The 12,923-nt window shown below is 55.0% G+C and overlaps 6 protein-coding genes across 6 annotated transcripts; 3 read left to right on the top strand and 3 right to left on the bottom strand.

The window, feature by feature from the left end:
- Positions 1–92: 92 nt before the first annotated feature.
- BO80DRAFT_463786 (origin recognition complex subunit 2) lies at positions 93–2,008 on the bottom strand (the record flags this gene model as incomplete). The annotated part of the gene is made up of 2 exons (XM_025722618.1): positions 93–1,751; positions 1,814–2,008. 2 exons carry the CDS (start codon positions 2,006–2,008, stop codon positions 93–95), a joined length of 1,854 nt encoding a protein of 617 aa, XP_025576431.1.
- Positions 2,009–2,381: 373 nt separating this feature from the next.
- Positions 2,382–3,817, top strand: BO80DRAFT_443902 (bifunctional ornithine acetyltransferase/N-acetylglutamate synthase; the record flags this gene model as incomplete). The annotated part of the gene is made up of 2 exons (XM_025721394.1): positions 2,382–2,833; positions 2,899–3,817. 2 exons carry the CDS (start codon positions 2,382–2,384, stop codon positions 3,815–3,817), a joined length of 1,371 nt encoding a protein of 456 aa, XP_025576430.1.
- A 298-nt stretch (positions 3,818–4,115) lies between these two features.
- On the bottom strand, positions 4,116–6,119 carry BO80DRAFT_424019 (translocon subunit SEC61). Its single transcript, XM_025719178.1, has 5 exons — positions 5,924–6,119; positions 5,734–5,834; positions 5,509–5,676; positions 4,361–5,436; positions 4,116–4,306 (listed from the first exon to the last, which is right to left on the bottom strand). Exons 1-5 carry the CDS (start codon positions 5,931–5,933, stop codon positions 4,225–4,227), a joined length of 1,437 nt encoding a protein of 478 aa, XP_025576429.1. The 5' UTR covers positions 5,934–6,119; the 3' UTR covers positions 4,116–4,224.
- Positions 6,120–6,369: 250 nt separating this feature from the next.
- Positions 6,370–8,317, bottom strand: BO80DRAFT_39512 (uncharacterized protein). The gene has a single exon (XM_025717301.1). The coding sequence runs from the start codon at positions 8,031–8,033 to the stop codon at positions 6,465–6,467; it is 1,569 nt and encodes a 522-aa protein (XP_025576428.1). The 5' UTR covers positions 8,034–8,317; the 3' UTR covers positions 6,370–6,464.
- A 1,578-nt stretch (positions 8,318–9,895) lies between these two features.
- Positions 9,896–11,396, top strand: BO80DRAFT_39356 (putative cyclin). The gene is made up of 2 exons (XM_025717256.1): positions 9,896–10,273; positions 10,342–11,396. The coding sequence occupies exons 1-2, from the start codon at positions 10,013–10,015 to the stop codon at positions 10,981–10,983; spliced, it is 903 nt and encodes a 300-aa protein (XP_025576427.1). The 5' UTR covers positions 9,896–10,012; the 3' UTR covers positions 10,984–11,396.
- Position 11,397: 1 nt separating this feature from the next.
- On the top strand, positions 11,398–12,843 carry BO80DRAFT_39357 (ATG3/ATG10 family protein). Its single transcript, XM_025717258.1, has 2 exons — positions 11,398–12,108; positions 12,204–12,843. The coding sequence occupies exons 1-2, from the start codon at positions 11,591–11,593 to the stop codon at positions 12,742–12,744; spliced, it is 1,059 nt and encodes a 352-aa protein (XP_025576426.1). The 5' UTR covers positions 11,398–11,590; the 3' UTR covers positions 12,745–12,843.
- The last annotated feature ends 80 nt before the right edge of the window (positions 12,844–12,923 follow it).

Raw genomic sequence — 12,923 nt, 5'->3', positions numbered from 1 at the left:
TTGCCGAAAACTATAACTATAGTATTATGTTATACAGGGTATCATGGGTTCATGCAAGGCGCTACCGACATTTATCGCTATGCTGGGTTCGATCAGTTCAAAACCAAATCTTCCAAAACACCCTCCATCTCGTCTCGCGCCAACGGCACCCCTAGGATCTCCGTCCCGCTCGTGTCCATCCGGGAGGTGATCATCTGATGGTCGTGGAACTCCTTCAGTAACGTCCGGAACATCATCTCCGACGACGCGATGAACTCTTCCGCCGCCTTTTGGTACAGTAGCCGGAATTCGATTCCGGCTTCCTCTCGGCTATTGTCTGCTCCATGACCACCCTCCCCGTCATCGTCGGATAAGTGCCCTTCGTCGGCCATCGACAGGAGCTCCGTAAGGAGCAGCCGGTACAGGTTCCGGGCGTTCTCCGGAAGACTCTTCAATACAAACTCAACACCCTCCTTGCCACCTACTCGGCGTCCCTTGCGGCCTAGGAGGCTGCTGACCTCCTCGACAACGTCGAACTCGGTATCAAATGGAGCAAAGGTCGTGCAATCGTGGAAGACGAAGTTGAATTGGTCGCGGAGACTCAGGTCCCACATCAGCAAGAGGTTCGGTGTGTCCGCTGTCGCGAGAAGGTGGATCTTAGGCGTTGCCGCCAGTCGGGCAAGGAGGGCTTGGTTTGCTGCTCGGCGGAGGGACGGGGCATCGATCGAGTTGATGAGGACGGTGATGGGTTTTTGAGAAGTTCGTGACTTCAAGACCGACTGTAACAATTCGAGTACTTCTTGTGGTTGGGATCCCATCTTGGAAGGGATATCGGCCCCTAGGACAGCAGTCACAATGGTGGCGAAAATAGACCGGATCGAGATGTTGGGAGTGTGTCCGTTGGCGACCACCACGGAACGCGACGCGGAACTATGCCGGTGATAGAGCCAATCTGCGAATTCCTGGAGTAGGCGACGCTTGGACCCATATCCGTAGAGACAGATGTTGAACCCTTGGTCAAACTCGAAATCCCACTGAGGGAATGACCGACAATGCAGGTCCAATAGAAAGGACTTTTCTTGTTTATACGGGTCCACGTACTGCGACATCTTCTCGAAGTACTCCTCGTGCGTCAATAGCGTCATCTTCCCAAGGTTGTTGTTCGATGTCCGAGGCGGTCCGGCTCGATTTTGAAAGAAATATCGCTCGTGGGCCGGTAGTTCTCCCTCTGGTGTAGGAGAACGCTTGTTCTTCGCGCCCTTCGGTCGACCTGCACGACGTTTGGGTGTTGGCGCTGCGGCATCGCTCGCGGCTGGTTGGCTAGGCTCCTCTTCGATGGAATCTAAGACACCATTTCTGGTTGTAGATGCTTTGTTCTCAGCCTCATTATCATCCTCCAAAATTTCCTCCGCCAGTCGATCCGCACCATCCCAGACATCATCGTCATCTTGTTCGAGCAGAAGGCGTGCGCTCTTTTTCTTAGCTGACCGGTCGGCACGAGCTTTGGTTGGTGACGCAACGGTGGTCTGCTTCGTGGGTGTCGAGAATAGAGCTTTAGCTCTACCCTTATGTGTTGGAGTCCTCAATCCCGACGCCTTGAGAGCAGCCGGGGTTTCGGCAGTTGGTTTCTGGGGCGTGAACTTCACACGTTTCGTAGGAGTGGCTTCGAGGGCCTGTTCATCCTCCGTATACCCATTCACGGCGCCATTGGGAGCTGCCGCTCTCTGCCTCTTGGGCGTAGAGATGGGAACCTGGTCCTCGGGATCTGGATGCTTGCGTTTCATTTTAGTTAATGGGTCCGGGATCAAAGCAGCTTCGGGCGGACAACAAATACCATCGCGGGCACAACAGGGGTCTCGAGCTCCAGAAGAACGGCGAGCACAACAAAGACGCGAGGGAGAAGCTGGGAATGCTGATCGCTGATAGATCTGCCGGTCCTCGTGGCTTTTCTGCGATAGGCGCGTCTGGACTCTGGAACACGCGCCGCAGGGCCGATGGTTTCTCCGATTCCGCGATATCGGAGCGGCATTTCATCGCCGCGAATCGCATCACTTCATCAGTGCATTGGGCCTGTCCGACTCAAGTTTCGCTTTAGGAACGCTCATCTGGTCGTCTGGCGGTGGTCTGCGTGTCCACTTGGCCTGGAAAGAATAGCCGGCCGTGAGTCCCCATTTAGCGAACGAGTCAAATCGGTGAGTCATTTATCTCCCCGGTCTCCATCCACTGCAGGTATATCTACCCAAGCACAAGCACCTCGCGCCAGCCCTGAGGAAGCACCTGCACCCATTGGCACCCGCCCTATAAATCCCCACGATCGCAAGAGCAAGGACTGACCTCTGCTCCATCTGCATCAGGATTTTCCAATGGCTTTGCCTACCCACTCAGCGGCCACCACCACCACCATGGCCGCCTTCGCCCGCATGGTGAAGGGCCAGGTGCGCAATTACTCCGCACCCTTGGACATGGCCATCCCCGCCTCCAAGCAGAAGTACATCCCCTCCTCCGGCTCCTATCCTAAGGGTTTCTCCGTCTCCGGAACCCACGTCGGTGTGAAAGCCTCCAACACCAGGTTCCCCGACCTGGCCCTCATCTCCTCCGAGACCCCATGCTCCGCGGCCGCAGTCTTCACCACCAACAAGTTCCAGGCCGCCCCGGTGCAAGTGAGCAGGAACACTCTGAACTCCACCAAAGGCCATGGCATCCGCTCCGTGGTCATCAACTCCGGCTGCGCCAACGCCGTGACAGGCAAAGGCGGCCTGGAAGATGCTGTGAGCATGGGTACGAAAGTAGATGAATGCAACGGCCTCACCCAGCCTGGTACTCTGGTCATGAGCACCGGTGTCATCGGTCAACGGTAAGCACCACACCCCTCAAACACATCCACCTCAATCACCCATCTAACCAACCATTCATCCACAGCCTCCCCATCTCGAAGATCCTAGACAAGATCCCAACTGCCCACTCCACCCTCTCCTCCACCCACGATGCCTGGCTCACCACCGCCCGCGCCATCTGCACTACCGACACCTTCCCTAAGCTCCTGTCCCAGACCTTCACCCTCCCCTCCTCCCCCGGCCGTACCTACAACCTGGCCGGCATGACCAAAGGAGCCGGTATGATCCACCCGAACATGGCCACCCTGCTAGGCGTCCTCTGCACCGACGCACCCATTGAACCCTCCGCCCTGCAATCCCTCCTCAAGCATGCTGTCTCCCGGTCCTTCAACTCGATCTCCGTCGACGGTGACACCAGCACCAACGACACGATCGCCATCCTTGCCAACGGTGCCGCAGGCGGCTTCCCCATCAGCTCCACCTCCTCGGACGACTACGCCACCATGCAAAAGGTCCTGACCTCCTTCGCCCAATCCCTCTCGCAACTCGTCGTCCGTGACGGCGAAGGCGCCACCAAGTTCGTGACCGTCCGTGTGCAGAACTCCCCCGACTACGAATCCGCTCGCCTGATCGCCTCCACCATTGCTCGGTCTCCGCTCGTCAAGACGGCTCTCTACGGTCGGGACGCCAACTGGGGCCGTATTCTCTGTGCGATCGGTTATACTCAGGGCGTTGCTCCTGGTGCTGTGGTGCCGGAGCGGACTAGCGTCAGCTTTAAGCCCGTGGATGGCAGCGCCGTTCTGAAGCTGCTGGTCAACGGTGAGCCCGAGCAGGTCGATGAGGATCGCGCGGCTGTTATTCTGCAGGAAGAGGACCTTGAGATCGTCGTGGACCTTGGCGGTGGTGAGAAGGGTGAGCAGGGTCTTGGTGGAGAGGAGGCCGTCTACTGGTTCTGTGACTTCAGTCACGAGTATGTGACCATCAACGGTGATTACCGTACTTAAGCGAGCTTCGCCATGAGTAGACCAAAAGTGATATAGCAGTGGGTGCTGCCATCAAGTTTAATAGTATAGTTTCCGGTATACCCGCAATTACATATTCAACTGCATTATACCCAAGTTTCAGATGGACATAGAGAGAGCAAATGGTCAAGCCAATTAAGTGTAATTTTAGATCTTTTGTAAATATGGTTACAAACCAGATAGGTGCTATGTACAGTTGTGACCGGAACTTTCCCGCGGGAAAGCTCTCCCTCCAGCAAATTGTTAAGACTAGCCATACATCCGTCAAGAACTAAATCATCCAGATACCAGCCACAATAGCACACTACCCGAGAAGAAACGGAAATTTGAAAGAACAAACATAAGCCCACAATCCTCTTCTCATGCTTTCATCAAAAAAGGGGACTTGTCTAGTTACCCGGAACGAGACCCTTGAGGCCCGATCCAATGTCGCCCTCACGGGCGGCGATTTCGAAGTATCCGTATATAATCCTGAGGTCTTGGTCAGCAACCCAGTCAAGGAGATGAGATCAGTTTAAAACTTACGTAACGGCAAGGAGAATACCGGTACCGCTGCCGAGAGCACCAAGGAGGTCAGAAGCGACGGACAGAGCACCAATGCAAGCACCGCCGAAGGCAGCAGCAGTGGGGATAACCCGCTTGAGCTCCTTGTACATGCTCTGCTCGCGGTGACCAGCCATCACGAGACCCTGGTCCTTGAGCTGCTTGGCAACATCACGGGGAGCGGAACCAGAAACCTCAATCCAGGTCTTGGAGAAGAGGGCACAAGCGCACAGCATGAAAGTGATGTAGATGGCGGTGTGGATGGGATCAACGAGGGCCTCCTTGAAGTTCAGAGGAGGAGACATGTAGTAGGCAATGCCGGAGGCGGCGTGGAGCTGGGCAGAGCCCTCACGAGGCTCCCAAACGCCGAGAAGTCTGACAAGGATGTTGTCCGAGAAGCGAGAGTACAGCATCTGGCTGATAAGGAAGATGTTGGAGCACAGAGCAGACTGGAGCATGATGGGCATGTTGGAGGTGTAGAAGAGGCGGACGGGGTAAGAACCGCGCATGCCACGCTGGCGAGAGGACTTGACAGGGATCTCAACACGGAAGCCCTGGAGGTAGATGACAGCGGCGAAGACAAGGAGAGTGGCCAGCAGGTTCATGATGTTGGGGAGGTTCTGACGGTAGAAAGCTTCCCGCAGGGCGCGCTGCTTGTCGGACCAGGTCAACAGAAGGTGGAAGAGGGCGATGATGGCACCCTCGAACTCGGGGCCACGGCCAGTGTTGATGGTCGTGGGGGAGAAAGCCTTCCAGACAATCGACTCGCAGATGTTGGTCGCGATGAATAGGGAGATACCGCTTCCAAGACCGTAGCCCTTCTGGAGCAGCTCGTCCAGAAGAATGACGACCAGACCAGCAACGACCAGCTGGACAATCAGCAGAACACAGATACCGGCACCGAGATCACTGGGCTGGCCATAGAGACCAGTGAGGACGTAGACACAGGCCTGGCCGAAGGACAGGATGATAGCGAAGAGCTTCTGAGCGGTCTGATACAGTTCACGGTCGGTCTTGAGGTCAAGGTTGACATCGATGAGGTGGGTACCAGCGAGGAGCTATCAGAAACGAAAAAAAAAGCCTACATTAGCATATGCTGATAGTAGCACTGCAGTATTGCTCTGACATACCTGGAAAACCATGCCGGAGGAGATGATGGGAGTGATACCCAATTCCATCAGAGTACCCCGGTTACTGGCCAGCATCATACGGAGCCAGTACAAAGGGTCGGAGGTGTCCGAAGAAACAATTCCGTAAAGGGGCATCTGACTCATGACCAGGAAGATCAACAAGGTCAACTGCAGCGAAATCGATTAGCATCGAGGCTCTTTGGCGACCTGACAGATATCACGTACCCCCGTCCACATCAACTTCTGGTTGAAGGGCACCTTCGTTTCTGGGGCGGCCACCTCCGGAAGGAGGGGCGTGAAAGGCTTGATCAAATCAAGAAACCTGACTAGAATCGATAATCAGCATTTGTCGATCCATTGAGGCCGGAGAGGAAACGCTGTCGCGAAAATGGCAGCGATCGCGTGCAAGACTCACGTCCGCTCATTGTGATTGTGCACCTCCCAGAGCTGCAGGATTATGAGGGGGTAGGGGGAGGGAAAGAAAGAAAGAGAAGCTGGAGGCGAGAACCAGCTGAAGGAACGGAGAGAATTACAAAAGGGAAAAGGGAAGAAGGGAAGGCGAAGGGAAAGGATGGGGGAGGAGAGAAAGGGAGGAGGAAGCGATGAGGTCGGCGGGAGCGAGAGCGGGTGCGATCGAGGAGTCGCCTCGCTGGCCACTTTGCGCTCCCCAGCCACGCTAACCCGTTGAGGCCACTTGGTCGCTTTCCTGCGTCCAGTCATGACTACCATGGACTATCTACGACTCTGACTGTAGCAAGTATGTAATTGGTATGATGAACCCATCTCCGGGGTATCTCACAATTCTCTCGCACAAAATCACGATCTAGGTATCTAAGGTATCTCAATATAATATGCACCGTTTCCTCCCCATCCAGCCATAGCCAATTAGTCCTTCATAAGCGGGCATTCCAGCTCTCGATCCATCCGTACGCCGACGTAGAGCACGCATACTGAGGTTAGGGCCCAACAAGACAAAGACAATCGTCAATCACATTCTCCAACTCCCCGAGTCGCTCTTTCAGTCCCTTATTCTCCTCTTTCAATATCCCCATCACACTCCACGCTTCAGAAGCAGGGACTCCATGGCAGATATTACACTTGGAGCTGTTGGTCCACGAGTTGGCAATGCTCTTGGGTGTCAGCCCTTTAAGAACCCGATCATAGGTGGATTGTCGCGCTGGAGTCGGCGCCGGCGCCAGTGTCGGTACTGATACTGGTGCCGGTGCGGGTTTGGTTTCTTTCTGGCTCGGCTGCACGGCAGTAGTTGGAGTAGGAGTAGACAAGGTGATTTGCGAGATGTTGGGGGATGGCGCGACCGTCGAAGCCGGAGACTCGAGCCCTTCGCGGCGGGAGAACACACTTTCTGCAAGGCTCTCATCTCCGGAGTCGAAGCCGGAGTCGCTTGTAAACGTTCCATTACTGGCTCGCTTGAGGCTCCGCTTGGGAGTCTGAAGCTCCGCCCCCAGGTCGGATGCACTGTCATCGTCGCTCGGCCGGACGAGCATGACGCTGCGTAGACGCGCCTCCTCCTCACGGCGACGTAATTGCCTTTCGTGCTCCAGCTCTTCCGCCATAGCCTTGATGGCTTTCTCTTGCTGGATGACCTTCTCGGCCATCCCATCTAACTGGACCTTGAGGTTTCCTATGCGCGTCCGGGTTACCTCGAGCTCCTCTTGCTTCTCGTTCTTGTCTGCCAAGGCTTCATGCAAAGCGAATGTCCTTTGTTTGTACGCGGCCTGCAGCCGCCTAAGCACCGTATCTGCATTGTGTCGCAGAGCGTCAAAAGCTTCCCGACCTTCCAGATTACTGAACCCAGGAGGGAACAGCGCGGCGTTAATATCGAGGTTCAAAAACTCGTCCTGCGCGGGTTCGGGAAGCTCCAATCTGCTATCCCCTTGTCGCTTCAACCCGAAGAACGAGAAAGGATTCGATGAGGTGACTTGCTTCAGAGGCGATGGCGCAGTCATCCGCTTCTGGGCTCGGTTCGAGAGGACCGTTGGGGCGCTGGACGACCCATAGTAGTCGCGACTGGCTCGTCTCTCCATGTCATCCGTTGCCACTGAGTCCTGCTCTCCTGACTGATACACTACTCCCAGGTTGACAGGTTCTGACTTTCCTTGGAACCAACCCGACAATCGTTTCGCGCCTTCTTCGAGTCTTCTTCTGGCGGTGTTCTCGACCGGGGTGTTTGAGTGGTTGGTGCTAGAGTCCAGGTCTTCGAAGGTTTTGGGTTGATCGGGGAAGAGCTTCCTGGACGGCAGAGGGGCTTGCCGCGGTATAATCTCGGTGTTTGCCCGACGGTGAGAGGGGTGCGAAGGATATTGTTTCGGCGGTAGTGGGGGTAACGCATCCGAGCTCTGTGCTAATAAAGTTACAGGGGTACTCTGGTGGGCGGGTTGATTGTCAATGTAAGGCTGACAACCATCCTCATTTCCGGTCAGCGTGACCGCTGTCGAGGCCAGTTCGGGATTGTCGATACCAGCAGGCGTGGCTGTAGTTGACGGGTGCTCGGGGTCACGGAGCATTGTTGGGATCGAAGGTGACTGGACAGTAGGTGGGAAGGGATGGGGCCTGGAATGACGAAGGGACGCGGTCGGTCGCACCACTTGGACACGGATTGGAATGCCACGTCGATATGTTGTCCGATCCGATGCACGGTCACGTATGCCGCAATCGCTTGTCAGCGAGGAAGCAAAAGGGGGGGGAGACGGAAATGAGTAGCTCTCCAAGCTCTCCCTCGTTATCTCCTTTCTGCTGGATGGCGGGGCGAACGGTAGGAATTGATAAGAGGATCAAGTGTGGGAATGGACTGCGAGGGGCCGCGAGGGAACGGTGTATACGTTAAGGACTGTAGTCTAAGGGGGAAAGGACGCGATTGCAGCAGATGTTCTTCAGGTTGATGAAGTCGACCGCCAAGCGATAGCGATCAGACGGGATGCCCGCACGTGCCCCTGTCAGCGACGAGTCCTGAGGATCCTGCACGATCTATACAGCGAATCTGGAGAATTCAGAGCCGGATGGTCTTAGTAGGCATTCAGAATCTTCGATATGTGGCGACAATATGACGAGGAATCATGAATGGGTCCTTTAGGTTAAGGTACCGCGAAATATGGCGAGGTTGGGTATGTATTCTTAGAAGTCGAGATCCGCCAAACAGCAAAAAGACGGTGGCTGAACAACCTTTTCTTTGCTCCACCACGAGGCCCTGCGCTAGATGAGTGGTCGGCCATCGGGTGGTACATGGCCTCGGGGCGATATTGCTCGTCATCACGGTCACGAACGTTATTATTAGGCACGAATGCGCCCCATAATCCAGCTCCCCTGAACCGGACCAGCCGCACTCCATCCAGACAGCGCTTGAAGACCGTTGAATGGCCCGACGACGTCATCTGTTGCACTGGCATAGACAATGGTCTCACTGACGACTGGATAGTGGGATATACCATTGACGCCACGTCCAACGCAGTGACCAAAGCGGCCAGGCCCCTTTTCCGGTGTCATTGCTGGACGGCCCCGGAGTGTCTGGAGTCTGGACTCCTGGGGTCCCGTTTCACGCGGTTTAGTCTCAGGCGATCCCCTCCTACATGAGATTAAGCAATCTCGGGGTTGAGCAATCATTTGCGGAGGATAAGGGGGAGCGCATCATATTCCTTATCCACCCTGGTCAGTCGCTGTCACTGTCATTCATGCTGTGGACAGGTTCCAGGCTTTGAATGGATAGGTGGTAATGAAGATCAGCCCGAGGATGTACACCCATAGGGCTCGGAGATATGTACGTAGTACGAAGCAGACCTCGTTCCTTGGACTGGGGCCGCAGGATGAAAATGCGAGCCATGAATGTTGCGCTGCGTGCAATCTTTGGCTGCAGTCTTCATTACATGGCTGCCTGAGGCTGATGGGTCACATGCTCCCACCTGGTCACCTGAGGAATTCTGTCTATCTTGCTGTGCTATTGTTGAGTTCGAAGAAAAATACTGGATTGGACTCGAACCAACGATGATTAATAACAATCCTTTAACCTTGACATGAAAGGAATAACTCGAGTGTCTGTAGCAGCTCTATTAAGTTACCTAGCCCGATATATATAAGTGCTAGTAGTAGAGGATACTATGGATGCAACGCTTCCCCCCCCATGATTTCTGAACAGACCTCCTTGATCATCATATTCCCAACGGCAGAATGGGTACTCCGTACCTGAGACCGTGTCATAGCATTCTTTACATCGTGCAGACAAAGCCAATATAGTTCTATAGGGGCGAACGTGGGCATGTTGATCCCCTCAGGCCAGTCCAATGTATGCACAAGGCGGTGAGTCTCAATGCCCGGAGCTTTGCAGCAACGCCATCAGACCAAACATCTCGTGGATCAAGGCGACAGCTTCCCATTGCACATAGACAACCACACGCCATATATCAAGGGGATGGCTCTTCACTAAAGCATCAAGCATAAATTCATTCCGTGCAAATCTCCGTTCGAACTCCTCAGAATCCCCCTCACTTGCAACATGGCAAGCTCGGCCGCAAGCGGGTTGAAGTACCTATCCAATGCGCTAGCAACACCAGAACAGCTATCGAACTCATCATCGTCTATCGATGGCGTGTCCCCCGATCTAGAGGCGTCCATTCGCTTCGCCGGCGCTCAGCTCACGCAAACAGCCGGGATCCTACTACGATTGTCGCAGGATATCATCGCGCAGGCGATTGTGACGTTTACCCGGTTCTGGATAGGCTCGGAAGGGGGCAGTTTGCGAATCTACTCCGTGAAGGTAGGAGCGGACATTTGCTCATCCGAAGAACCACAAGCTAGGGTACTGACAGGTCATTTTCTACTTAGGATGTCTCCGCCGCCGCACTGTACATGACCGCCAAGTTATCCTTCCAACCTACCTCTCCCCGCTCGGTGTTGAACGTCTACACTTTTCTCCTGTCGAAGGAGGCGTCGCCATTATGGTTTGTGAATCCTCAAGGGTCGCCAGACAAGCCTATGCCGGAGGCCTACCATCTTACAGAAGGGGGTTACCAAGCGCAGCGACAGGTTCTGCTGCGCATCGAGTCAATCATCTTGCGCACACTAGGATTCAATACCCATGTGGCTCTTCCTCACACCATCGCCTTGACCTACCTCCAGACCCTTGGTGTTCCGTCTTCCGCTGTCGCACGCAGAGTGTTTGAACACCTCAACTCAGCGCTGTTATCGCCACAGTTATTGTACCTCACGCATCAACCAAACGCACTTGCCGTTGCCTCGATCTACCTCGCCTCACGAGAAGAGGGGGTCAAGCTCGTCGATGTGGAATGGTGGGAAGTTTTTGACGTCGACCGAGAGGATCTCGGGTTCTTGGTGGTGGGTATGAGAAGTATGGAGGGATTCGCGCAGGCGGAAGTGGAAAAGTGGAAGGGTCGCGGGGTACCCATGACGGTGGATGAGCTGGAGGGTGAGATAGAACGGAGGCGGATGATGGAAGAGGGCGAGTGAGAGTTGCGACAGCATCCATTTCGTCTCTATACTTCGGCACAACCCGCCTAAAGAGGGTTCCGGCTATAGCTGATACGCAAGGACAAGCCCACGATAAGCGAGGTCATCCTGGATCGATATCAGAGATAGCTTCCAGCCTGACCGAAGCCTCATCGGCGCAGAATCCCGCCGTCCGCGTGCTAGGGACTATTGCTGAAGGAAGGATAGCATCCTCCAAGGTCCCTGCACCGCTCCGTAGAATGCGGATAGACCGCCGGGATCTGAACCCGGCCCCTAAGCAAGACTGCGATAAGTGATAGCCTATCAAAAGTGAAGTGTCCATAGAACCAGCCAATACATCAATGATAAAGTCATCGCGTTAGCTCAGCATGATCGCAGGGAAGCCAGGTGCGGAGGGTGGTGACCGAGCCTCAGCCACATGATGTACCCCGCGTGCATCGCCAGACGTCGATAAGTCGTTGTACCTCCGTCACCGTCACCGCCACACCAACCAGTCCCTCTCCTCCTATTCTCCTCCAACCCATCACATCTTTTTCATTTCCCCCATCTACCAACATAGTACTCCCCAACTCAAACAACCCACCAAGAAAGCTCATATCTTCCAGAAATGAACATCCTACACTCCACGCTCTCCACCTGGAGAGACCGGTTAGCACCAGTCTCCCGAACCTCGACCTTCCGAACAACCGGTCAAATCACGCCCGAAGAGTTCGTCCTCGCCGGCGACTATCTCGTCTACAAGTTCCCCTCCTGGTCCTGGGCCGATGCTGCGACGCCCGCCAAACGAGTCTCTTACCTCCCGCCCGGGAAACAGTTCCTCGTAACCCGAGGCGTCCCATGCCACCGCCGCCTCAACGATAACTTCGCCGGGGATGCGGGTCATGACGATGAAATCGTCCGGGACATGTTGGCGGGGGAGGATGACAATGACGACGGGTGGTTGAGGACGGGAGGCGGAGACGAAGCATCGGCGGCGGCGGCGGCTCGGATCGGAGATGTGCGGACGGTCGACGAGGCGGGGAATATGGGCGAAGAAGAGCAAGAGGAGGAAGAGATTCCAGATATGGAAGATGAGGATGATGATGAGGAGGCGATTATTCGAGAGCCTGTGGCGGGGACGACGCAGTGAGTATTCCCCTCCCCCCCCACCTACTTCCCACCTTATCTATATCGCTCCTGTCGTGTTATGATGACTTGGATGATTCTAACGTGAACGATAGACCAACCCGCACCTACAACCTCTACATCACCTATGCGAACTTCTATCGAACCCCACGTCTCTACCTCTCCGGATACCTTTCCGCATCCGAACCCCTCCCCCCGCAACTCATGATGGAAGATATCGTGGGCGATTACAAGGACAAGACCGTGACCCTGGAAGATTTCCCATGGTTTGAAGGAAGCGTGAAGATGGCTACGGTGCATCCCTGCCGACATGCCTCGGTCATGAAGACTCTCCTGGATCGCGCCGATGCGGCGCTCAAGATCCGTCGCGATAAGCTGAAGGCTGCGGCGGCGGCGCAGGCCCAGCCCGATGCCCGGGTCGCGGCCGGCGCCGGCGGACTAGAAGGATTGGTCGATGATGCCAAGGGACTGTCGTTGAGCGACGGACAGGTTCATCAAGGCGATGAGTGGGAGGTGTTGCAGCACGATGAGGATGATCAGGTTGCGATCCGCGTGGATCAGTATCTGGTTGTGTTCCTGAAGTTCATTGCTAGCGTCACACCGGGGATCGAGCACGACTTTACCATGGGGGTATGAAACCCCATCTTATGTGTGTATGGCAGACAACTGGTCGGGTTCGGGGTTACTTGAATAGTCATGAGGGTAATAGCATCCTCTCTAGGATAGTTGTTGATTTCTGTATCTTTGAAATGGCGCGCAAGGAGCATGTTATTATGAGGCATGGCAGATGATATCACGAAGACTAATGCAATGCA

This window comes from Aspergillus ibericus, assembly GCF_003184845.1.
Source record: "Aspergillus ibericus CBS 121593 unplaced genomic scaffold BO80scaffold_14, whole genome shotgun sequence".
Lineage (NCBI taxonomy): Eukaryota > Fungi > Ascomycota > Eurotiomycetes > Eurotiales > Aspergillaceae > Aspergillus > Aspergillus ibericus.
Note: the sequence above shows the minus strand (reverse complement) of the source record. Positions and strands in the feature narration are given on the sequence as shown.

Bases quoted from the DNA above. Each gene is read 5' to 3' on its own strand.
- BO80DRAFT_424019 (XM_025719178.1), bottom strand. The intron at 5,677-5,733 runs GTACGTGATATC...ATTTCGCTGCAG, and splicing joins AGAAGTTGATGTGGACGGGG to TTGACCTTGTTGATCTTCCT. The intron at 5,437-5,508 runs GTATGTCAGAGC...CGTTTCTGATAG, and splicing joins CCTCCGGCATGGTTTTCCAG to CTCCTCGCTGGTACCCACCT.
- BO80DRAFT_39356 (XM_025717256.1), top strand. From the start codon at position 10,013: ATGGCAAGCTCGGCCGCAAGCGGGTTGAAGTACCTATCCAATGCGCTA. The intron at 10,274-10,341 runs GTAGGAGCGGAC...TTTTCTACTTAG, and splicing joins TGCGAATCTACTCCGTGAAG to GATGTCTCCGCCGCCGCACT.
- BO80DRAFT_39512 (XM_025717301.1), bottom strand. From the start codon at position 8,033: ATGCTCCGTGACCCCGAGCACCCGTCAACTACAGCCACGCCTGCTGGT.
- BO80DRAFT_39357 (XM_025717258.1), top strand. From the start codon at position 11,591: ATGAACATCCTACACTCCACGCTCTCCACCTGGAGAGACCGGTTAGCA. The intron at 12,109-12,203 runs GTGAGTATTCCC...CGTGAACGATAG, and splicing joins CCTGTGGCGGGGACGACGCA to ACCAACCCGCACCTACAACC.